Source organism: Ceratotherium simum, chromosome X (assembly GCF_057802395.1).
Source record: "Ceratotherium simum simum isolate JZ-2026a chromosome X, ASM5780239v1, whole genome shotgun sequence".
NCBI lineage: Eukaryota > Metazoa > Chordata > Mammalia > Perissodactyla > Rhinocerotidae > Ceratotherium > Ceratotherium simum.
Window position 1 is genome coordinate 61,627,363 of NC_141940.1, and position 26,810 is coordinate 61,654,172.

The 26,810-nt window shown below is 35.0% G+C and overlaps 1 protein-coding gene across 6 annotated transcripts in view; it reads left to right on the plus strand.

Annotated features, from left to right (window-relative positions):
• Positions 1 to 1,314: 1,314 nt before the first annotated feature.
• The window catches only part of HDX (highly divergent homeobox), a 143,289-nt gene continuing 117,793 nt past the window's right edge, over positions 1,315 to 26,810 (plus strand). Inside the window, exons 1-4 of one of the 6 annotated variants that reach the window (XM_087427055.1) lie at positions 1,315 to 1,436; positions 2,212 to 2,296; positions 9,831 to 9,902; positions 23,791 to 23,937. In XM_087427055.1, coding sequence (XP_087283181.1) covers positions 23,791 to 23,937 — 147 coding nt within the window. In that variant the 5' untranslated portion in view covers positions 1,315 to 1,436; positions 2,212 to 2,296; positions 9,831 to 9,902. Of the gene's footprint in view, positions 1,437 to 2,211; positions 2,297 to 9,830; positions 9,903 to 23,790; positions 23,938 to 26,810 lie in introns of those variants that run through there. The other 5 variants (XM_087427056.1, XM_087427057.1, XM_004436754.3 and 2 more) reach the window with 5 other exon arrangements.

Sequence of the window (26,810 nt, forward strand, 5' to 3'; positions counted from 1 at the left end):
CTAAAATTAAGACCACTGTTTAGCCTTGTCAAACTTGATCTTGTTGCATTTGAATGTTGAGTCTTTTGAGATCTTTGAAATCTTGGTTAATATTTCTGCTTTAATTATTCCTCTCAGATTGTTTTCACCTACAAATTCAATAAACATGGCTTTAATTCATATATTATGAACAGGACAGGTACAGATATCTAAGACATTTTACTAGAAACATATCTTATTTCTGAATATCTATTATTCTAGCCTACACCACACAATCTATGCTTTCTTACATCCATTGATTCAACAAAGGCTCATTGAGTGCCTACTACATGCCAGGTACAGTTCTAGGTACTGAAGATATAACAGTAAATAGAGTTGAAATTCCTACCCCCTTGGGGAAAAGCAAACTAAACAAGTAAGCAAATTATGTGATTTCCCATAATGATGTGAGAAAAATAAAGCACAGCAAGCACGTAGAGGAGAGAGCGAGCGATTGGAGATGATGTTTTAAATATATTAGCCCATGAAGACTCATCTGAGGAGGTAAATTTTAGCAGACAACCTGAGTGAAGAAGTATGATCTGTGATGATCTGGGGGAAGAGTTTTCCAAGAAAGCATAGCAGATGCAATGTCTCTGAAGAGGGGACAGGTTTTCCAGAAAAAAAAGAGAGAGAAGAAAAGAAAGGCCAGTATAGTATAGTGAAGCAGGGCAGAAACAAGTGGTGGGAAATAAGCCGTAACAAAGATTTGAAGCTTTACAGAAATTACTCAAGTAGCTTCTGGCAGAAGAGGGATTGAGGTTAGGTGAACAGAACCCATAATTTTAATTTCTTGCCTTAGTCACCAGAGTCAACTGGTCACATAAAACAGTGCACTCACTCTTATTGACAAATTCCAAAGGCTGGATGGACACCTTCTTGACTTTAGTAACACTGAGCATATACCTGACAATTGAACACTGATCCCAAAGACTATATTTCTATATGTGATCATTTGATTTTGGCAGTGTGCAACAATTCTGCTGAAAGCGAATCTCAAGTTGGAAGACCAGGCAACACCTGCTCAAATGGTTGGCATATAAGTACTATAGTCACAGGGATTCTGGGCGTTCACAGCTATTCAGGAAGGGAGAGGTACAGAAAGGCCTGGCCTTGGACGCAGCTGATAACGTGCGAAGAAGAGACAGCCCCACTGCAGGCAGCTATCTCTCTTCTCCCCTCCCCACTCTTGGGTTTCTGGGCTGAGGCCAGGGACTGTCCGGAGCTGATCTCGGGCTCCCATTGGCCGCTGTCTTTTGTGACGTCACGATCATGATGAGAATTGATGATCGGACACGTTGATTTCATTGTCTGAGAAGGCAGTGGAGACCCAGGAAAAATCTCGCTGAATCTGCCTGCCCCAGCACTGGTCTGATCTGGTATCCTCAGATCCCTCCCGTCACCGCACCACGCCCGAGGTAAGCACCCAGACTGGGTGGATGTGAAGGGCGAAGGAGGGCGAGCAAGGCACCGAGCTAATGCTCTGCCCAGTGGGGGGCCCGTAGGTTCAGAGGCCTAAAGAGGCTGCCAACAAACTGGTGCGGCTTTTGGGGAGCCAACTGCCTCTACCCTCCGAGCGAAAGCTGGCGGCAGCGTGAGGTTAGAAACGAGCTGAGTATAAGGATACAGCGTGCATTGCCAGAGAGCGAAAGACCTTGCAGAGAGAAGGCGACGTTTGAGACGCGCTTCTGGCCCCGGAGTAGGAAGAAGTGGCGCCTCTGCCACCGAAGAAAGGAAGGGGGGCCTGAATTCTACCACTTCTAGATTTCACTGGACAGTAGATTTCTCACAGCCTTACTCAAAAGCACTGAGGGTGCTGCTGCGCCTGCGCTTTAACAACTTGGCCGGGGTGGAGGGGAGCGGTTCACGAAGAGGAGAATAGGCGTGGAGTTTGCGCAGGCGCTTTTTCCGTTTCGCTGGAGGAGGTGGGGCTGAGCTCTGTTTGGGCAGAATATGGAAAGGGTTGGGGAGTTGGCCCTGTGATGTTTCGAGCGCCAGTTGATAGAGAGGGATCTGTCAGTTACTTTGAATGTGGCCTGATGAACTTATGGCGGCAAATTCTTAATCTACAGATATCAGGTTTGGAATAATGGAAAGAACTCAGAGAGGTATTTGTAGAATAGAAATTGGAAGAAAAAAATTTGAAGGAAAAAACACTAATTATTCACATGAAACCAACTTTTAATCTTCAAGGAACTCTGATTTGGGGTGCCACTCAGTGATTTTGAAACAAACTCTTTGGAGAGACTCAGAGTGAGGTGCATTGTGGAGACTCAGAGTAAGCAATTTTCCTTTCTTGTCTTTTTTTCTTTCTTGGTACAGTCTCATAAAGCCTTGATCTCCATTTCGGGTTTAGTGTTAAGTCCTTCTTCCTTCTTCCTCTGTGTTTCTGCTAGAACCACCAAAGTCAAATCCTATTTTGAGAGACCCTTTCCAACTCTCCTTCTTTTTTTGGGGGGGGGGCTATATTACTCAGAAACTGCGAGGAACTACCTGCCTGTCTGTCTTTGGTGGAGAAATTGTATAGTAGTGTTGTTAATCCTACCCCACTGTCTGATCATGAACTCTTGACTATTTCACAGAGGAATCTGGATTTTTCTCCATTTCTCATATTTAAGGGGTTATCAAGTCCTGGTGAATTTTCCTTTGGAAGCCCTCTCCTACCATTCTTCCCTTAATCTACAATCTAAACTCTCATCACCACCTATCTAGTCACTCCAGTAGCCTCCTAGCCAGCCTTTACCTGTGTGCCAAATCCCTAATTCATCCTGTCAGGCTAATGGTCCATTAACACCTCTTTCATCTTGTTATTTTTCTTCACCAAAATATTCTTGGCTCCCTATTTTTTATTGCTCTAATCCCAATTCCACTTGGATTGCAAAGAGCTTCATAATCTGGCTTCATTGTACCACAAGAACTTTATTTTACTTTATTCTTCAGTGCACAACTCTCCTTAATGTCCCCTGAACAGTCTACCTCCAGAACGTTGCTCCTTGCGCCACTACCACTCCCTTCACCTAGGATACTTTCTCTTCTGCCTATTCATATCTTACCCACTATGGAAGCTCAACTCAAGTTACACCTCTCCATAAGTGCCTTCCAAGTCTAACCTAACCCTTATTAAGCTCACTTTTTCTAGAACTCTTACATCAGTTCTTATATTTGTCACTTTCTTATAGCCTGCTTTATATTGTCTTCTTATTTTTTTTTGTGTGTGTGTATGTGTTAGACTCCTCAACTGGATTTTAAAGCCCTTCTTAAGAGTTAGGACCATGCCATCTACTTCTTTATCCTCTGTCCACAGCAACTGGATGACTATTTGAAATATCTATAGCTGTATACAGTCTTTGTTTCTCAATTTCTTGGGAAAGAAAGTAATATTGTTATAGAGAGAACTGTATATATGTGAAAACTTATTCATTGTTGGTCAGGCAAGGGACCCTCCAGACACTGAATAAACCTGAGTTTGAATTAGAGAAAAAGCAATACGGACACCTCTACATAGTGGGTGGCCTCCAAATATATTTTATCCCCATAAACAAGACCAAGGGAACATTTTTCCAGAAGTGGTTCTGTCTGTAATTTTCTCAGTTTGAAAAATACTAAGACATTTTCCATTTTTCTATATTTCTCTTTGATGACATTGCGTTATGTATCTTCTCTTACAATCTACTAATTGTTCACTTTTTTATTGCAATGTATCTTGAAATTGCTGCTTTAATTATTCACTTTTTATCTCAACATACCTTGCAATTGCTGCTTTATGTTAACTACCACTTACACTTTTCGTTTGTGCATCTCTCGAATCAGAGCTAATCATTGTGATGGTTGCCATAATTGCTATTATATAGCATATCAGTTGTCACTTTTCTGCTCCTTGGGCTTTAAACTGCATTGTTCCATGGAGCTCAGTTTTATTTGAAAGAAAGTGTGATTGTGGTTTAATATAGAGGCTTTTAAAAGATTTCATTTGGCTTCTGCTTCACTTTGAGGGACCATCTCAATATCACATCAAGGTTTGCGGTTTAGGAGGATGGATGAGAAGCAGTCCAGAAGGGTATTATAATCTGTAAATTTGAAAATTATTGTCACAGATTATTGTAAGTGAGCTATGAATGTTATTTACTGTATGGGAAAAATCCTCTTGACTTTTTCTCTTACTACCTACATTATGTGAATCCCCTCAAAGTGTTTTAGCTTGTAGCAAACTGGCATAGTAATTAATAAGATTTACCTGGACATTTACATGTAGATCAATAGACAAAACTGTTCAAAGGTAGGATGCTCTAGATAGAATGTATTGCTTAGGAATATGGTGCTCATTTTAGAGAACTTAAAATAAAATATGAAAAAATAAAAGTGTAGCATTTGTGTTTTAAAGTTTATTTTAAAATTCTTATCTGAATGAGAGGATAGCATTGGACTTTCTCATTTAAGTTTTCAGTTTGAGCTGGAAGTGATTTTCTAACGACAAGCCAATCCCCCTATTTTACATATCGGGAAGCTGAAGCCCAGAAAAGTGAAGTGCCTTATCAGCATTAATAAATGCTAATATTTATTAAGCATTTAGTGCCAGGCATTGTGATATCAACTTTACATATGTTATCACATTTAAACCTCACAACATCCTTATTAGATAGTTTCTAGTATTTTTTCCCGTTTTACAAATAAGAAAACAGAGGCTCAAATTAGTTGACTTTCCCAGGGCCACACAGCTACAAAAGGTCACAGTCAGGAATGCAAACATAGGTCTGTTTGACTCTTAATCACCAAGCTATACTTGACTAAGGTAATATGCAATGAATTTTTGGCAGAGCTTTAGCGAGGATCTAAATCTCTGGAGTCCTAGCCCAATGGGTGTGTGTATGTGTGTGCGCATGCGTGTGTGTGTTTTATACCATAATGATGTTTTCCATGAACACCATACTACTCCTACAAAATCAGTGATTTCTAAGCTTGACCATATGGTGTATACTTACATTTCTTTTTAGGTATTTTATTATAACACACTCTTTCAGTCTTAGTTGAAAAAGATGGCATGAAATCTTGTATAAAATATATTTTAAAAAAATATAATTAATTTTGCTTTGAAAATTGTATTGTACTCCCAGAGGGGATTATATTTTTGTGTAGTGTAATCCCCAACTAGATAAAAATATTTGAATTGTTGATTTTTATTTTACAGTGGAATCAGCTAAACATGAAATTGATGGTGTCTTAATATACTTGCTTTGAGTACACTATATCTAGGCATATTGGTTTGGAAGTAAACAGCGAAAGTTCTAGAGAGAGATATTCTGCATAAGAAGGGAGCTGGAGAGGTTAGTATATTCAGAAGCTGTCACTCACATCCTGAGATCTTTCCAGTCTGCATAAAATTTCAAGACAATAAACTGAAACCTGTCTGTGCAAATGGAGTCATCCTTGTGCCAACTAGTAACAAAACTGTCTGGATTGACAAAAGATCTAGGTACATGGCAAGTGAATAAATAAGATTATAATATTGTATCAATTAAATGCTATGCTTTACATCTGTCGCCTGTAAAGAAATCTACAACAGCAGCTTCTCTACCTTCTTAGTCTCCTATTGTTTTATAACTAGACTAATGTCCAATAGGTTGATCCTTACACTCTTTAAACATGTTATTTGTCAGAGCGGAAAAAATTCAGGAAAACATTTTCTTAGCCTCTCTTCCTTTGGAGTTGGAGGCAATTTGTTTTAAGGTTCTTAAAACAGCCATGCAAACGTGTGACTTACATGCCCTGGGTAGATACTTTTCTCATGTAGACAAGCATTTGTGAATGGTGCTTGCCCAAGGTCATACAAGTAGTAAGTTGCAGAGCCAGCACTTTAAAACAAGTGTCATTCTAGAGGCTGCACTCTTAACTCCTAGGTTATAGATCGGAGAGCCGGAGTGAGGCTTATCTTTATTTATTGTTTTTAAAAATTGTATGTGTGTGTGAGTGTGTATAATTTTCCCCTAACTTCTTTCTCTTTCTGAGTGTCTAATGCCTATGACATTTTGCTTTTTCTCTCAGTGGAGATGAAAATTTTTTTTTTAATTTTTTGTTTATTACAGTAACATTGGTTTATGACATTGTAAAAATTTCAGGTGTACATCATTGTACTTCTATTTCTGCATAGATTACATCATGTTCACCACCAAAATACTAATTACAACCCATCACCACACACATGTACCAAATTATCCCTTTCACCCTCCTCCCTCCCCCCTTCCCCTCTGGTAACCACCAATCCAATCTCTGTCCCTATGTGTTTGTTTATTGTTGTTATTATCTACTACTTAATGAAGGAAATCATACGGTATTTGACCTTCTCCCTCTGACTTATTTCACTTTGCATTATACCCTCAATGTCCATCCATGTTGTCACAAATGGCTGAATTTCATCGTTTCTTATGGCTGAGTAGTATTCCATTGTTAATAGAAAGGCTGAGGTTTAGGAAGAAAGGATCATTGTGTTGACCACCAATGGCTTCCGTAGCAGAAGGCATGTAGACCCATACTCTATTCTTTCCTACTGTCAAGTACCAAAAAATGGTGAAAGTGTTTCTTCATTGGGTTTAGTGACAGGATAATTATGAGATGTTTTCTACTACACTAAAATAGTGCTTTAATATATCTCTTTATATATTATACTTTCTTACTTGGTTACCTTGGTCTACCTATTGTGTATTTTATGGATGAAATAGCTATGCCATTTAGGAAAGTACTTATCTGAGACCCATTCTCCAAATAGCTTTGCCTTTTCATAGACCAATAATTTGTTGTGTTGAAATCTCCTCAACAGCGCAACAGTTGGAAGAGGTCTGGGGCAATGTAAAATGTGGAAGAAGAAATATATTCTATCTTAGTGGAAAATATTACATTAGGTATAGAATGATCAGTCTTGACTCATCCCCACTATTCTAACACAGCATGAAGTTATTTTTGAATATGTATGTAAGTTATTAAAATAGTCAGGTATTTTATTTAGAACCTATAGTATCACTTTTATCACCAATGAATGCTTAGAAGATGCTAAAGGTCAATTGAGTTTTTTTTTTCTTTTCCTGACTAGTGGTACTTAATGTACAGGGAGACATTTTTGGAACTCAGTATAAATTTTGGAGCCAATTTACTTTTCTGGTAAGGTTTGCTGCATCTGTATCTATTAAATCTTTGCTACTCGAAGTGTGTTCCATGGAGTAGCAGCATGGGCATAGCCTGGGAACTTAGAAATTGCAGAATCTCTGGCCCCACCCAAGACCACTGAATCAGAATCTGCATCTTAATAAGATTCCCAGGTGATTCATATGCTCCTTGAAGTTTGAGAAACAGTAATGTAAACTGAAATATGACTTCCTGTACAACTTAGACTTTTAAGACCTGGTAGTCAAAGAAAATACTCTGAATTTACTTTTGTCTACTTTCACATGTGTAAAGAAATATGCAATCAAAGTTGCCGTATACGGCAGCTTTGCTCCATTCTGGATTCAACATTGTCTCATTGAGAGGACAGCTACACCTATGTGATGGCTAAAATTGTTAAGAGTCTAAGTGAATGCACTTATTTGGGTGATACTAATGGCTTTACCATTGAAATGATATTTATCCTAATTACTTGACTTGTCAATAGAGTGTTACAGAAGAGTATAGACGTATTAGAGTCACTGTCACTAATAACTTCAAGAGGAACTGTATTAGTTTTCTATTTGCTGCTGTAACAAATTACCGCAAACATAGTGGCTTAAAAAGACACGTGTTATTTTACAGTTCTGGTGGTTAGAGGTCTGAGATAGGGTTAAAATCTCACTGGGTTAAAATCAAGGTGTCAGAAGGGCTTTCCTTTCTGGAGGCTGTAGGAAAGAATTTGTTTCCTTCCATTTTTAAGCTTCTAGAGGCTACCCACTTTCTTTGGCTTGTGGCCCCCTTCCATCTTAAAAGCTAGCAATGGTTGATCGAATTTTTTTCACATCGCATCACTCTGACACTTATTCTTTTGCCTCCATCTTCCACATTTAAGATTCCTTGTGATTACATTGGGCCCACTCAGATAATCTAGGATAATCTCTTTATTTTAAGGTCAGCTGATTCGGAACTTTAATTCCTCCTGCAATCTTAATTCACTTTTGCCGTGGAACCTAACATATTCACAGGTTCCAGGAGTTAGGATGTAGATATTTCTGGTGTGGGGCACAGGAATTGATGGCCTTTTTGCCTGATAAAGGAAGTCAGCTTCTAATCTTGTTATTGGAATAAGCAATTAGTCAGTGTTATGGGTTGAATTGTGCCCCGCCCCCCAAAATTCGTGTTGAAGTCCTAACCTCCAGTATCGCAGAATGTGACCTTATTTTGAAATAGGGTCATTGCAGATGTAATTAGTTAAATTAAGGTGAGGTCACGGTGGAGTAGAGTAGGCCCCTAATCCAATATGACTGATGTCTTTATAAAAGGGGGAAATTTGGATACAGACACACATACAGGGAGAATGCCATGTGAATGTGAAGATGGCCATTTAAAAGCCAAAGAGAGAGCCTAGAACAGATTATTTCCTCACAGTCCTCAGAAGGAACCAACTCTACCAACACCTTGATTTCAGACTCCTAGCCTTCAGAACTGCGAGACAATAAATTTCTGTTTAAGCCACCCAGTTTTTGGTACTTTGTTACAGCAGCCCTAGCAAACTGATATAGTCAGAATTGTCCTTTAGTTGATATCTAAGTTCCATCATCCTCAAAAGCACTTATTTAGTAAGGTTGTGTTCTATAATATGCTAGCTGTTGGATAAAGTGGATTAGACATTAAAGAGCTTATGATATACAATAGAAATTTTTTGTAAAACAGGTTATGAAATATGTTACTTCTCATCTATGGCCCTCAGTTTACTTAACTGTGAAATGAAGGCATAATCTTCATAATATCTAAGGGTATTTCTAGCTTAAAAATTCTATAATTCTATTTATTATTTAAATTTTAAGAAGTTACTAAATCCATACATTAATAAAAAATATTAAGCTCAGGCAAAGCCCTCAAAATTGTATTAGGGTTTTCATCAGAAAACAGTATCTTAATAACTACCATCCCTGCCATTCATTGCCCACTTTCTAACCTTCAACTTTAAAGAGAGGTAATAGACATTATTGAGAAACACTTTTGTTCTTTTGACTCTCTTGACCCCTTTGAAGTTGGTTTAAGACTTATGTTCAGAACACAGTACATTAATGGTGCTATGCATGCGATATATGCATATTAATAAATACATTTAAATAAATGAGTAAGTTGTCAAAATATCTGTGGTGATACATTTATATATTGGCAGCTTTTGAGAGCAGTGATTTGGAAAGGAAAGGGTTATTTTGCAAAAAGTTTTGCTTTGATTTCTCACTACTGCAAAGTATACTGGAGCAATGTGTTCTCACGATTCACAGGTGAAGCTATAGGTTTTAACTAGCCTTGAGAATCTTCTTGCAAATGGTTATCAGGTTACCTGAATTAAATGTTAATTAAATTAAATTAATTTAAATAACAATACCTGAATATGGTCATGATCAAACCCTGGATAGTATATTCCATGTGTTCAGATCTGGTCTGATTAACACCAAGGAATATAATTATGGTGAAATACCCAGAAGCACATCAGTTCTGTAACAATCTCTCCTTTGGTGTCTCAAATCCACGTGAGAAATATGACTAGGCAGGAGAAATGCAGTGCCAATAAAAACATTAGAGGTCAATGTTAATCCCATTCTTTAAACATATATACATCTATAATTTGGCAATAACATATGTTTTCTATCTTAATGTCACAGGCTTAACATAAGGCAGCGTCTCTCAAACTGAGATCTGAAGACCCCTAGGAGTCCAAGGACATATTTTCAGAGGTCTGCAAGTTATATGACAATTTTTAAATTTGAGGTTTTTATTTCACTGATAATCTTGAAAAAAAAAACACAATATACATGCATTCACTCACACACAGAGCCTTTCCACCAGGTATAAAGACAAAACCCATATTATAGTCATAAATTGCAATTAAAAGACACTTGATGGAACGAATTGAGTACCTTAAGGCAGAGTTCCTCAAACAGAGACTCAGAGATAGATTTTGGCAGAACAGGAAAGATTTTGTTTTTGTTTTTGTTCTTTTCTTTCAAAGGAAGAAGAAAGAACGGGCTTTACTTGGGGCCCTCAGATTTGGGTTGTGCTCCATGAGGCTTTTAAGTCACTAAGCAGTTTCTTAGTCTATTAAAAGTATTTGTGGGGATAAATTTATGCTTCCACAATTTGTTGAATTAGATATGTGTGTGTATACTGTTTCAACACTATATATATGTGTATTTATATACTACTATCTACTTACCACCAGATGGTATACTTTGAGGAATCTTCCTCTAACCCCCAAAGAGCAGAATGTATACTTTTCCCCCTAAGTTTTTGGAGGCTTTTACAGTAAAATCAGGAATGGAAGGTGTAAGAGAATAAAATAGTCCATCTCTTTGCTTCTAAGTAAAACTACCCTTAAATCTTAACATATACTATGTAAATCTGATTCACAAAACACCAAAAGAATATCTAGTCCAAGCGAAGAAATATAGCTTTAACCTTTTAAAACAAATTTTAATTGCCAATCAAAATTCTTGCTGGGACTGAGGTGAAAGAAGAGGTAGGACAGAGTAGGATGGAGTTATGTGGATGATGAAAGAAAGGTTAAGAGAGAACTAATAAGAATAAATTCGCAATATAGTGAAATCCAAGAGATATATAGATTATTTTGATATAATGAATAATTTATTAACAATCACTTTTTCAATGTGTAGTTATGGGACATTTTATAGAACTTCCCTCAATAGTAATTGAAAATGCAACCTACATTTTAAAGGTATTAACCTAGAATGTGAATTGCAAGATACTAGTGGTCAATGCTTATAGCAGTGGAAACACTTTTGTTAGTGAAAGATACAAGTGATTCACTTGCTCAATTTGCTTAGGGCTAGAAATGTAAAAAGAAACACAATTTATTCAACAAATATGTATGGATCAAGGTACTATTTAGCTCATCAGGAGATGCTATATATTACTGGTCATTAGTTGTCCTATATTCTGTATGAGTATATGCATGTGGGATTGTATAAAAGCAGAGGTAAAGACAACAGGAAATCAATTATCCATTGAGGCCCTGTTTATGCTTCTGTTGTCCAACCGATTATCTGTTTGAAATTGACCTTTTAAATTTTGTTATGAGTTTTGATATCTGAGTGTATGATATGGTATTTGAATTTTAAAGATATTTTATTATGTTACATATTACCACTTTGTGATAAAGGCAAGTATTATTAAAAGCTAATAAATTATTATAATTGATGAAACAATCTGAGATCTAGGATATCTACTTGCTAATGCTTTTTTTTTTAACAGACATTAATCCCCTTTGAATTTAGACATTAGATATGAAGGTATAGAGGTACATGTCCCTGTAGATGTATATATTTTCATATATTTATATGGAGAGTGTATACATAAAATTATCTTGCAATTTGTGCCCATGTCACTATGAATATATTTTTAGCTTTTATGTAGATTGAAAATATCAATATTAATTATATAGAATTTTTAAGTGTTTTTTAAAATGGGGTCAGTGTACAATTTCTTTGTGCTCTGAGAAAGTCAGATGTTAGGTTGTTGTTAAATTTTACTGTTTCATATTTCTGCCTCAGTGATAGAGGCCAATTATATCTGTAAAATGGAAGATAAGAGCTCTGTGTAATGCATTTCAGTAATTATAGCACAATGAACAAATAATAAATATTATTTCATAGTATTAGAATAGACACAATATGTGTTACTAGACTTTATGCTTAGAAGATGCTGAAATTTATTTTTTGCAATATCTGCAAATTCTGGCAAGTTATTTAGAAAATAAGGTAAATAGAGAACTGCTTTTTGTAAAGATGAGGATCATTAAATATAAATGACAGATTAAAGTGACAGCTCATGAGAACGGATTTACCATAGCAATTCTTTTACACATGTTCAAATTTCATTAAGTTCAAAGTGTCACTTCATTATTGTATATTTAGTCAAGCTTTTGCTAAATAAAACACTGTTTAATAACTTAGTTTTTAATAGAAAAATTGATCTAGTTTAATATGATATCCTTTTACTTTCAACATTAAATTTACATTAAAAAATTATGCAGAGGCATCCATATACATGAATACCATATCCATTGGTGTTGTGCTTAATTTTTGTATTCTCCAAAATTTCAGAAGATCAAACTCTCAGCACATAGAATGGTGTCATAAGGTCAGTCTTCTTTTTGATAATATATGATAATATGATAATATATATTTCCTTCATTTATGGTTTATATACAAATGATGTGGGAGTGGCTTGGTATATGTTAAAATAATTATTCCTAGTAGGAATGACCAGTTGGTTATATAAATGTTAACTATTAACAAAAATAGATTTTAAATAGCACATTACAGTTTACCAAGTTATTTTAATGAAGATAACTCATCATGTGAAGAAGAGTATGACAGGTTTTATAGCCCCATTTTCCAGATGAAGAAACTGAGGCCCAAGAGGTCAATTATCTCTGCTTAGGTCACAAGAATAGCAGGTAGTGAAGCTTAATAGGAACTAAGGTGTCCCGATTCCTAACATAGTGTTCCCACTCCACCGCTCCAAAAGACCACCTGAATTGCTTGCAGCCATGATGAAGTAACAGAAACAGGATTTATCCTCTCATCTTAAATATCTAAAAACAGACAAAAAACGGTAAAAATATGTATGAAACAATATATTTCAGACATTCAATAAAAGGCAGCACAGGACCATGATTCCTAAGAGAAGGGAAACAAACAAGATGAGCCCTATAAGTGTCCCAATTCACTGCATGGAGAAAGTATCCAGACCACAACCAAGGAAAAGGGAACCCAAAGAGCCTAGAAGTCTCTCTGAGTTGAGGAGATAGAGTTCACAGTTCAGAGAGGGCAGAGTGGCTAGAATTCTTAAAGGACAGAGTACTGGAAAGGAGAAAGCTCACAGAGGGGAGAAAACTGCATGTAGAGAGAGCTCTGGAGACTTGTAGAGGGACCCCTTGAGTCTTTGGCTGAACACTGATCAGCTCCAGTGTGTGAGGAAACTATTGAGGACAGAGAAAGAACCACTAGAAAGGGTCAGACAAACAATCTTCAGAGCTCACGCAGGACCGGGAATAGTTCACATTCCCAACAGCCAGACTGGAAAACTTCATATTTCACAGAGCATCTAGGAGGGTCCTCAGAAGGGTATTGCCTCAGTAATGGGAAAAATTAATCCAAGACTAAAGGCAATTCTAGATTTGCCTAACAAAGGTAAACCTCAAAAGAATCAAACTATTTCCAAGTAATTTAAATATATCCCAGAACAAAACCCCAAAATATTTAAAAAATACAAAAACATCCAATACCCAACAACAAAATTCACAATATCTGCCATTAAATGAAAAATTACCAAGCATGCAAAGAAATAGGAAAATACAGCTCAGAGTGTGGTGAAAAAGCAATTATAAGAACAGAATGAAAAATAATAGATTATAGAATTGGTAGAGAATTATGTTAAAACAGCTATTATAACTGTATTCTCTATGTTCAAGAAGGTAGAGGAAAGCACAATCATGATGAGGAAAGAAATAGAAGATTTATTCAAAGATCCAATTGAAATTCTAGAGACAAACTACAGTATATGAAATGACAAATGCACTGCCTGGTTTTGACAGCAAATTAGCCACAGTAGAAGAAAAAGTGAACTTGAATACATACAAGCAGAAATTATCCAAAATAAGTAGAAAAAATACAGAAAAAAATGAATGGAGCAACAATGAACTGTGAGACAATATCATTCAATGTAACATACATGTTTTTTGAGTCCCAGAAGGTGAGAAAGGTAAGAAAAAGATTTTTAAATTAACAGTTGAAAAATTTCCAAATTTGATTAAAACTATGAACCCACATAGTCAAGAATCTCAACAAATCCCAAGAAGAAGAAAGCTGAAGAAAATGACTCCAAGGCATCTAATAATCTAATTGCTGAAATCCAAAGAAAAAAGAAAATCTTAAAGCAGCCGGGGTGGGGAGGGACGGAGAACACCTTGTGTACAAGGGAACAGACATTAGAATGACAGGAAGCATCTCATTGAAAGCAATGCACTCAGAAGAAAATGGAGCAGCATCTTTAAAGTACTGAAAGAAAAAAATCTGTTAACCTAGAATTCCGTATCAAAATATCAAAATAAAATAAAAGCTTCCCTATTCATATAAAAGAAAAAAAATACATTGCCAGCCGATATACACTACCAAAAATGTTCAAGGAAATCATTCAAGCAGAAGGAAAATGATACCAAATTGAAATATGGGCCTACACAATGGAATGGAGAGCACTGGAATTAATAAATATGTAGGTAAATATGAGTGTTTAATTTTTATTAATCGCTTTCAATGATAACTTTAATTTTTAACCTAACAATTTATTGGGGGTTTTATAACATATGTAAAAGCAAAATGTATGACAACAATAGCACAAAGGCCAGTAGAAGAGAAATAGAAGTATACTAATGTAAGTTTCTTCTATTATATGTGAAGTAGTATTTATAATATCATGGTAAATTATCTTGATAATAAGTTAAAATTGTATACCATGGTCACTAAAACAACCACTAAAATAACATGACAAAGAGTGATGAGCTAACCAAAAAGATAAAATAGAATTATAAAAAAAGTATTTAATTATTATCAAAATAGTCAGAAAAAAAGGGAAAAAGGAACAAAGAGCAGATGAGACAAATAGAAAACAAATAGTAAGATTGTAGATTGAAACCCAACCATATCAATAATCATATTAATTGCAAAATGGTCTAAACATACCAATTAAAAGGCAGATATTGTCACATTAGACTTTAACTCACCTGTATAATGTCTACACTGTAAATAAAAGAGAATAAATAGATTAAACATAATGAATGAAAAAAATATTTTATGAAACACTAATCAAAAGAAAGCTGGCTATATTAATATCAGATAAAGAAGATTTCAGGGAAAAAAAATTACCAGGAATGAAGAAGGTCATTCATATTGATAAGGGGATCAATTCATTAAAAGAACATAAAAATCCTAAATATTTATGTACCTAATAATGGAGCTCCAAAACATATGAAACAAAAACTTATAAAACAGAAATGAGAAACAGACTAACATATAATTATATTCTAAGATTTTAACACCTTCTCTTAGTAATTGCTGAAACAAGGAGAGAGAAAATCAATAACTGTTTAAGACTTGAACAACATTCTCAACCAACTCGACCTAACTGACTAGTACACTCCACCCAACAAGAACAGAATGTACATTTTTCCCAGATGCACATGGAAAATTGATCAACATGGACCATATTTTGGCCCATAAAACAAACTATCAAAAGTTAAAAAAGTGAAATCATATGAGGGGTGTTCTCTCTGATCATAAAAGAATTAAACTAAAAATCAATAAAAGAAAGATTTCTGGGAAATACCAAATAATTGGAAACTAAACAACACACCTGTAAGTAACCAATTGGTCAAGGAGAACCCACAAGGGAAATTAGAAAGCACTTTGTAATCAGTGAAAATGAAATTGCAACATATCAAAATATGTGGAATGCAGGTAAATCAGTGCTTGGACTAGGTTAATTTAGAGCATTAAACACTTATAGTAGAAAAGAAGAAAGGTGAAAATCTATTGCTTGAGCTTCACCTTAACAAACTATAACTAGAAGAGCAAATTAAGCCCAAAACAAGCAGAAAGACGTAAATAATAATAAGAGCAGAAATAAATGAAATAGAAAACAGAGAAAAATAGAGAAATGCGATGAAACCAAAAGCTGGATCTTTGAGAAAAGACAGTACAGAAAAAAAGAGGGAAGAAACAAATTACCAATATCAGGAATGAGGGAAAGGGTATCATTACAGACTGTACAGACATTAAAAAATATACTTATTAACTACTTTATGCCTATAAATTAAACAACATTAAACATTAAAAAATGGATATATTCCTTGGAAGACAGAAATTGCCAAAGGTTGTTTGAAAAGAAATACAATAACTGAACACTTTGCATCTATTAAAGAGATTGAATTTGTACTTTAAAATCTTCCTTGAAAGAAATCTCCAAGCCCAAATTGCTACATTGGGGAATTCTACAAAACATTTAAGAAAGAAATAAGATGAAATCTACACAAAATTTTTCAGAAAATAGAGGTGGAGGTAACACTTTGCAACTCTTTGAACACTTACTATATCCTAGACATTGTTCTAGAGGCTGGATAATTAAAAAGATGAAAATTTTCTCCCTGTCCCCCAGAATCTTATAGTGTAGTGAGATGGAGTTAAGGAAATTCTTCTCCTTCTGCTATACTGTTAGTTCTGACTAATTAGTCAGGACAGAGCAAAGCACATTATTTGGCACTAGACAATTGAGTATAAAATTTTTCCTCTGTAAAAATCATCAGTGGTGAAATTGGCCTGTTGGCTTCCCTTTGTCTATCATTGGGACACAAAAATTGATAGAATGACTAGAATGACCTAGGAATGGAATATATCAGTTCACTCAATCCAGAAGCCTCAAAACTCTACAACAATTTTGTTCTTCTCTCACTCCCAACCCCAGTTCCTCTGTGTTGTTAAGAATATTTTACCTAATGTTTTGCTTGCCTTATTTACTCACTATTGAACAAAAGAGGTGGCAACTGGTCAGGTTATTAAACAATTAGTGCCATAGATTTTATTTTACCATCACCAAATACCCACATGCTCAGAGGGGCTGATTTTAATCAAACTTTCTATTGCACTACTGCACAGTTCGTAAGTGTGTGAAATGAAATAGCCATTTTAACTTATATAGAATTCCTCCAGCAAACTCAGGAAAATAATTGTCACAATATTTACAAGGTAAGGCCCAAACAACAGAGTCAACAAAACCCAGAAAATTAGAAGTGTGAGAGGGAATTGCTAAAGGCAACCCCATTGACAGCATAACAAGGAGAGTGAGAGATAAACTATAAAAAGCATATGCAAGAATCTAAAGTCTTTTAGTGAAGAGACAAACACCTCTACACAATTATTATAACGTTATTTAATAGATCATGTTTATAATTATGATGACCCATTATAAATTGCCTCATAAAAGATAGTTTAATTACTTTTCATACTCTATTTCAAAAGTCAGGAGAGTGCATATTGTATTTCAGAAATATTTCCATCTTATGAAAAATAAAGTTTTATTGCTTCAAGGAATATATACTTTAGCTTTCCAGAATGGCTAATTACTCAAAACATCTTAGAAATGGGAGTATAGTGGTAACTGGAGAACTTTCAAATATCTTCTTACCAAATTATGCAGAATAATTAAACAATATACAATTACACATGAAACATGCATTGGCAAGGTCAAGAAAATTAACATGCCAAAAGAAAATACCCGGAAATATTATTACTAATATCTTCCATTTGCCTCAAAAATTTTCTAAGCTTTAATTTATTCAAAAGCATAATTATTCATATTTTCATTTATAAAAGCTCCTGAGAGAGACAGAAAAGTGGTTCCATGATTTTTTCAGATTCTCAAACAGTAATATCAGCCCAAAAGTATTGGTATTTAGCAAAGAATAAATAAATGTAGGTTTAATCTGACATAGAACAAAGTTCTTTAGAGTGTAGTACTATCTAAATTTAAAAAATTCAGTGCTAGACTCCCAATTATGAGCAGGATGAGTAAGCTCACTACAGTGTTTCTCCTGCTGATTACAGCGAACATCTCCAGACAAAAATTTAAAAGTAACTATCTATTTAAAAGTAACTATCTACTCTGAAAAGTAAATACAAGCAGGCAGATTGGGGAGGAGAGTCAGAATTTGGAGAAGCTACCACATATGGGTGAGTTTCTGTATTTTTTCCTCCTTTTCTCTTGAGACTTTGACCCAAGGATGCATACCAGTCGTGGAACAATATAAATCAGAAAATGAAAATTTTGAAGCTGAGAAATTCAATACCTGAAATTTTAAAAAGCCGTCATATGGACTCAATAGCAGAATGGTGAAGACAGTGCAAAGAGTCAGCGAACTTTAAGATAAATCAATAGAAATTATTCAGTCTAACCACAGAGAGAAAAAGAATGAAAAAACAAAAACGGAGCCTTAGGACCTGTGGGATGATATCAAATGGTTGAGTATTCATGTCATTGAAGTCCCAAAATGACAGGAAAAAGATTGGTGAAGAAAGAATACATATTTGAAGAAATAATGGCTGAAAACATTTCAAATTTAATGCAAAATAAAAATTTACAGATTCAAGATCAAGGAACTTGAAACAAGTTAAACTCAAAGAAAATCTCGCCAAAACACATCATGATCAAACTGCTGAAAACCAAAGATGAAGAAAAATTGTTGAAAACAGCTAGAGAAAAGCAACATGTTTATGGAAACAAGACTTTGAAAATGACCGTGGATTTCTTATGAGATATCATGGAGACCAAAAACAGTGGAAAAACATCTTTAAAGTGCTGACAGAAAAGAATTGTCAACCTAGAATCCTATAGCCAGTGAAAATATATGTCAATAGTGATTATGAAATAAAGACATCCCCAGATAAAAGAAAACAGCAGACTTGCTCTACAAAATGTTAAAGGAAGTTCTTCAAGCAGAATGGAAATAATACTAGAGGAAAATTTGGAACTTTCCTAAAATATATGTGCCTTTTGAAAGTAAAAATGATAACATTGTCTGGTGGGATTTTCAGTGTATATAGATGTTCTACATATGACAACTATAACATAAAGGGGAGAGGGTAAAAGGGACCTATGTGGTTGTAATTGAGGTTGTAAAATAACAACTATGTAGAAAGAAAAAATTAAGTATATATAGTGTAATCCCTAAAGCAACTACTTCAAAAATATGCAAGGAAATGTAGCTCAAAAGCCAGTGAATTAAAACCTTCCCAAAAATATTCAAATAATCCAAAAGAAGTTGGAGAAAGGGGAACAGAAGAACAAAAAGTCAGAAAGATAAACAGAAAACAACTAAAATATGTCTAAATCCAACCATATCTGTAATTACATTAAATGTAAGTGATCTAAACACACTAATTAAAGGACATATTGTTATATTGGATTTTTTAAACCCAACTATATCCTGTCTATAAGAAATCCACTTTATAAATAAAGACATAAGTTAAAAGTAAAATAATAGAAAATTATATACTTTGACAGAGTATTCAAAACAAAGCTGAAGTATATATATTGTATCAGACAAATTAAAATGTAGAACAAGGAATAGCACAAGGAATAAAGAAGGGTATTCCGTAATGAATAAAGGATCAGTTCACCAAAAAGATGTAACAATTCTAACTGTGTATGTGCCTCAACATAATTTCCTTTGCTGTGCAGATTTTTAGTTTGATGTAGTCCCAGTTTATTTTTGCTTTTATTACCTGTGCTTTTGGTGACATGTCCAAGAATTCATTGCCAAGAACAATGTCCAGAAGTTTTTTCTCTATGTTTTCTTCTATGGGGTTTACAGTTTCAGTCTTATGTTTAAGTCTTTAATCTATTTTGAGTTGATTTTTTGTGTATGGTGTTTACCCCTGTTGGGATGACTATTATTAAAAAAACAAAAGATAACAATTGTTGGCAAGGTTGTGGAGAAATTGGAACCCCTGTGGTCTCAGGATAATACATATCATATGATTCCATTTATATGGTATTCAATAAAAGTCAAAATTAAAGGAACAAATTAGTGATTGCCAGGGGCTGGGGTGGCTGGAGGGATTGATTATAAAGAAGCAGCATAAGAGAATTTTTTTGGAGTGATGGAACTGTTCTGTATCTTGAGTGTGGTGATGGTTTCATGGCCATATATGTTTGTCTTAACCCATAAAACTGTACACCACAAAGAGTGAATTTTACTATATGTAAATTTAAAAGTAAATAATAATGGATAAAAAGGACAATGTTACTAGAGACATTTTGGCCAAGATAAAGATATTCAAGGTGTTATATTAACCTAGGCTCAACTCTTTGTAAACAAAGAACAACAACAAAAACATCAATGGCTTACCCAAAATTTAAAATTTTGATGTTGAAAAGGATGTGTTATATTTGAATTGGTGATGATTTTATGGACTCACTCCATTTTTAAAATCAGGTTTTCCAAGAATGAATACTTCTGAATAAAAATTTTTAGTACTTTTCAAATGATTTAACTAGTTAAGACATTATTTGGTCATTGTTAGAACTGGTTTTGAGGATGACATCAGATATATGATAACAATGTAATATAGGAATTTATCTGAAATATTCCCATGTGAAAATATAACCTTAGCTATCTGGAACTTCTAAGGAGGCAGCCATTCTCAAAAGCTGTATTTTTCAAGTACTCTTGAAGCAATAAATCTAAAATATTTTACTCACTGCTCTGCTCGTTTGAATAGAACATACTGAGCATAATTTAATCTTTTCTCAATGGCTCAGGGTCCTTATTAAAACACGGAATTCTAAAGTTGAGAGCAACCTGAGAAATCTCATACCTGAATGTGATAGATAAACTGAAGGGCCTAGTTATATTTATAAATATGTTACAACTGTAACGTGCTTTACAATTTAAGAAAAACGAGTTCACATATCCTCAATTTTTTGTAACAATTCAGACTGGTAGGTTAAACAAGTCATATAATCCAGCATTTTACCAACTAGGAAGTGAATACTCATAGAAATTAAATGATTTACCCAATAGTCCACAGTGGAGCTGAGGATGGGACACAGGTCGTCCTATTCCTATGGGCTGGCGTGTGCTTAGTGGATGGAATAATGCAAAGAGTATTAGACTAGGAAATCTTAAGGGAAAAGCTAAAAGACTTGTTATTTCAGTATTTAATCCCCTGATTCAATTACCCTCCCTACTCCAAACCAACAGATTTCAATTTCCCTGAAACCAATGGATTGTAGTTTTATCTTATACATAAATAAGAACCCAAGTTTTAAAATTAAGATTTTTACAACTTTATTCCTGATTTTTGTGCAAATTATTGAGATCTTTGGCTTTGCAGTCATTCAATATTTTGCCACTTAATATAGACCAAGATAACTAAGATGAGTGTAGACAATGACAAGATATCTTGCTTATAAAGGTTTATCTGGTTGTTGTAGTAAAGAATGAACTTTCTATCATTTGAAAGAAAGATAGTAGATCTCATGAGCAAAGTGGCCTTCCTGCTGTTAACTACTGAATTTAAGGGAAAAGCTAAAAGGTCACAACATTGTCTAGAGTCAGAGTTGTTGACTCCAGAAATCTGTTTAGTACTTGTCACCTATATTTGGCTATTGGTATCAGTGGGGAAGGACCTGCTGTACTTTTTTTTTTTTTTTTGTGAGGAAGATCAGCCCTGAGCTAACATCCATGCTAATCCTCCTCTTTTTGCTGAGGAAGACCAGCTCTGAGCTAACATCTTTTGCCAATCCTCCTCCTTTTTTTTCCCCAAAGCCCCAGTAGATAGTTGTATGTCATAGTTGCACATCCTTCTAGTTGCTGTATGTGGGACGGGGCCTCAGCATGGCTGGAGAAGCGGTGCCTCGGTGTGAGCCCGGGATCCGAACCTGGGCTGCCAGTAGCGGAGCGTGCGCACTTAACCGCTAAGCCACGGGGCTGGCCCTTGCTGTACTTTTTAAGGTTCATATCATACTTGGGTAAGTGTAACAGTTGTAGCCAGCCATTAGGAAAACATTCCTACATTATTAGGGCAGGTATCATCACACTAGGGGATCACCCATGTCTTGCACTCTAGGCTTTCTGTGGTAGTTACAGCCCTGCAGCGAAGGATCAGAGCCCTTACCCTGATTACGCATTAGTGAATTGAAGTTGACCACCCTCTTCAGAACTCATTCCAAAGTACCTTGCTTCTAAATCCACACCAGATGAGGTATTTCAGGTATTTGACTTTCATCTTCTGGCTCCTCTCCTGACTATAGCTGAACCATTTAGAAAAGGGAACCCCAAATTGCTCTGAAAGCTGGAAGCCATGATAGTAAATATTGATTCAATGGATACTGTCCCTACCCACTGGCCCAAACATCTTTGAAAATTTTGTCAGGTTGCAGATAAGAGGTTTGTATTTCCACGTTGGTGTATTTGAATGAGATTCCTCTTTGGAAAGTTAGTGAAGTTATTTGTTTCTGGATGTTCTAGGGAGAAACTCTACTCTCATTTTTTTTTCTGCCCTCTTGAGATCACATCTGATTTTCTCTAATCAGATCTCTTAACATTAGATAGGAAGATGTTTGTGTGGGCAAGAAAGAAAGTTAGGTTGTACAAATGACAATGGATGGCTATATGACTGTCTTTAATTTCTTTGTGAGACTGCTTTATTGTTCAAAATATTCAGAGAAAGGAAAATTATTTTTTATGTCCATGTTAATATACTTGGTTGTTTCCATACCCAGTATACTAGAATGATTTCAGTTTGGTTTGGTTTTATAGTGTTTTTTTTTTTTTATAATTTTATTTATTATTTATTTTTTTCCCCCAAAGCCCCAGTAGATAGTTGTATGTCATAGTTGCACATCCTTCTAGTTGCTGTATGTGGGACGCGGCCTCAGCATGGCCGGAGAAGTGGTGCGTCGGTGCACACGCGGGATCCGAACCCCGGGCCACCAGCAGTGGAGTGCGAGCACTTAACCACTAAGCCACGGGGCCGGCCCCATAGTGTTTTATGTTGTTGCTGTTTTCCTAATTTTGAAGAGACACTTTACTTGGGAAGGATTTTCTTTCTCTCTGTCAACTTTTAGGAATAACAATTTGAGTGTGACAGGTTTTGACAAAAACCTGAAATTGACTTAATCTAATTACTTGAATTCTTTATAAAATGCACTACTATAATTCATCTTTCTAAAAAGAGTTTGACCTACCCTTTATTTGTAAGATTCACAGAGTTGTTTTCTCTTAATATTAAACATCCTGCCTATTGGCAGGAGGGGTAAAATATGTGTTTTTTTATTTCTCTTGTCTAATTATGATAGTGTCAATTTAATTAAGAGGCACATAGTTTTTACACGGTTTATTTTTAGTAAAATATATATGATTTTGAATTTTGATTTATATACTATAGTTATTAAAAATAATTATTTTGGTTAGTATCGCCTAAAGCAAAGAAATTTTTACAGTCACTAAACCTTCCTGTTTATTTTTAAGCTTTAAAGAGAGGCTTGTTTTAATATATTAAAAGAACCCCTTTATCCCAGAAAGAGGAAAAATAAAAGCACCCTTTTGTTCCAGAGCACAGCTTTTGGCTGTAAGACATATGCCAGATGTCTTGCTTGACAAAGAACAGTGAGTGTCCCTGTTGATAATTGACCACGTATGGCTACCACCATCTCTGCCTTTGCTAGCCATAAATATTTATTTCAGTGAAAGAACCTTTTTTTCCCCATGCACTGACACTAACCAGATAAGGGCTTTCCTCTTTTTTTTTGTCTTTAAAGTTGGTACTTTTGCTGAACAAATTCAATAGGTGTTTGCAATATGCATAATTTTCAGTGAGAACCTGCCTCCCTTTAGCACACAAATTATTGCCAATTACTGGGGATTAATTCACTTAAAGAAATCTTGAAGCTTGGAAGCACTGAAATTGTATCAAAAAACAAAGCGTGCAAATTCTACACATACCCAATTTTTATTCCAATTTTCAGAGTATCTTCTTTTATTTTTAGATGAATCTACGTTCTGTATTTACTGTAGAACAACAAAGGATTTTACAGCGTTATTATGAAAATGGAATGACAAATCAAAGTAAAAATTGCTTTCAGCTCATATTACAGTGTGCACAGGAGACTAAGCTGGACTTCAGTGTAGTCAGGGTAAGTATTGAGGTCTTACACTCTCGAATTTATAGCTTTTTATTACAAGTGATAATTGATTAATATGAGGAAAAACTATCAGGGTATGAAGTCACTAACTTTATAAACAGCTTCATTTCCCTCGTATAAAAATATATTTTTTTGAATAAATAGAGCTAATGATTTAGTATGTATTTGTTTCTATAAATACCTTGAAAACACTAAAGCTTTTGCATTGTAAACATATCTTTAAAAAATCCCAGTCCTTTGAACTAATGAGTACCTTTAAGATTAGTTGTTGATCTTATGTTTTCTTTAAAGTTCCTATATCTAGATATAACTCTCCAAAATGATATCAGGAAAGCATGTATTTACCGAGGGACTGTTGTGTACCTAGCATATTTTCTTGTTGTATTTGAATTTTTTCAAGCATTTATGACTTTAGTATTTTTGTCTTTTTAAGAAAGCCTAGCCTTTTTTTATGAGTACCTCCTCCTCCTTCTAAGTAAAATGCATGCATTTTAATGGGTTATTGAGTAAGGGACAAGAAATCCCAAGGGTGAAAATTTTTCTTTATTACACCATAGTTATTCAGCTGTAAAAATCAGAGCTGCTACACGTTTGTGAAAGGCAATGAGAAGATAATAGAGAGGAGGCAAGAGATAAATCTAACAGAACTAGTCACAGATTTTATAGAGTGCATAGGTCCTTTCATGTTTGTCTGAACATACTACAAATCCTCCTGGCATGAAACTGTAGAGATTCAAAGATTAGCAACTTTCCCATCTTTGTCATTCGTTAGGCTAATTTGAGAACGAGAGAGGACTTCTGTTTTTAAGTTTATTTCTCTGTTGGAGGAACTTTCAAAGACCCTAAAGATAAAAATTTCTTGATAAGCAGAATTCTTTGGAAAATCTGTTTCTTAAAGACTAAAAGATATATTCGCCTTCAGAAAGGGAATTATGCCACCAGTTCTGGGGGGGAAATATCTGGGATATCTGTTTCTTATTTGCTGAGATCAACCATGATATTCAGATTTGTGTAAGAACTAGAAAATCTCCTATTGATAGCTCTAAATTCCCTATTTGAAATACCTTTAGTAAACCTCAGAGAAAAATGTTTAATTGCCCTAGAAAAAGTAATGTAAAATGTGTAATATTTCAAGTTGATGAGATTTAATTTTACAAATGCAAATTGGTTTTGTTTTTTTCCTGCAGTAATTTCTTTTTTTTCCCTTATGTTTTACCATTAAAGTGAAAAGCCTTCTTGGGCAGCTGCTTTGTGGACTGTGACCTTTTATATTTCCAATTTGTTCTTACAATCTTTCCCTAATAACTTACTTGATTGCACTTGAATTTTTTTTAAATTTTTTTGTTTATTGCAGTAACATTGGTTTATAACATTGTAAAAATTTCAGGTGTACATCATTATACTTCTATTTCTGCATAGATTACATCATGTTCACCACCAAAATACTAATTACAACCCATCACCACACACATGTACCAAATTATCCCTTTCACCCTCCTCCCTCCCCCCTTCCCCTCTATTGTAGTTGAATATTGAGAGTGTTGAAATACAAACGTCTATGGTATGCTCCAAATGGTGTGAAATCTACAACAAACAATGAAAATGAAAGAAAGAAATTTCTAGAATGTAAGCTTATGAGTAAAATGTTATGTAAGTTATAAGGAAATGTGTAAAACAGATTAATTCTCTCTGTTCTAGGAGAGTGTAAATTGTATGGAAATTCAGTCTTCCTAATCTAAATTCCAACACAATTTTGGTGGCTTTTCCGGTCAGAGGAAAAGGGCGTTTTTTATAGACTCATTATTATAAACTACTTTTTTTTTTTTTTTTTTTTTTGTGAGGGAGATCAGCCCTGAGCTAACATCCGTGCTAATCCTCCTCTTCTTGCTGAGGAAGACTGCCTCTGAGCTAACCTCTATTGCCAATCCTCCTCCTTTTTTTTTCCTTCCCCAAAGCCCCAGTAGATACTTGTATGCCATAGTTGCACATCCTTCTAGTTGCTGTATGTGGGATGCGGCCTCAGCATGGCTGGAGAAGCGATGCGTCGGTGCACACCCGGGATCCGAACCCGGGCTGCCAGTAGCGGAGCGCACACACTTAACCGCTAAGCCACGGGGCCGGCCCCTATAGACTCATTATTCCACAACCTCCCCTGACCCCAATGTTTGTTGGGTCTATATGTTCTACTTGAAAGAGATCTTTATTTGTTATTTTTAATATAGTATTTGTTGTGTTTTTCTTCAAAGGAACTTAAATTCCACTGTACTAAGAACTTGACCCCAAAGTAAAAAGAACCTAAAAGGTTAAAATAACCATGAGAAAATAAATAAAAGGAACAGAGAAACAAAGAAGGAGGTATAGATAAAAGGAAAAGAGGTTTGGAGACAGTGAATTTCTGAGAACTGAAAGAATTTTTTGAACATCAATGAATTAGTGACCCAAATGTCTTTCCTTTCTTTTTTCCATGTAGTATCACTTTGTTAGTTCCAAACCCCAAATTCTCGTCATATCAATTTTGCTTGACCCATTTTTTCTCTCTTACCAATGAGGCATTTGGAATGAGGAATCATTTATATCCTATAAGCATTGGTAAATTTTAGATCCTATAACTGAACGACTTTTAGTAAAATTTATTTCCGTTATTGGGAACCCTCAGGCAATTAATTTTCTTTATTTTCAACATTATAAATGGAAAACATTTCTTAAATGTATACTTTCCTACTTTACTTCAATAGAGAATATTGAAAATAATTGAACCCTTATTTTATTTTATTTTTTTTGTGAGGAAGATCAGCCCTGAGCTAACATCAGCCAATCCTCCTCTTTCGGCTGAGGAAGACTGGCCCTGGGCTAGCATCCATGCC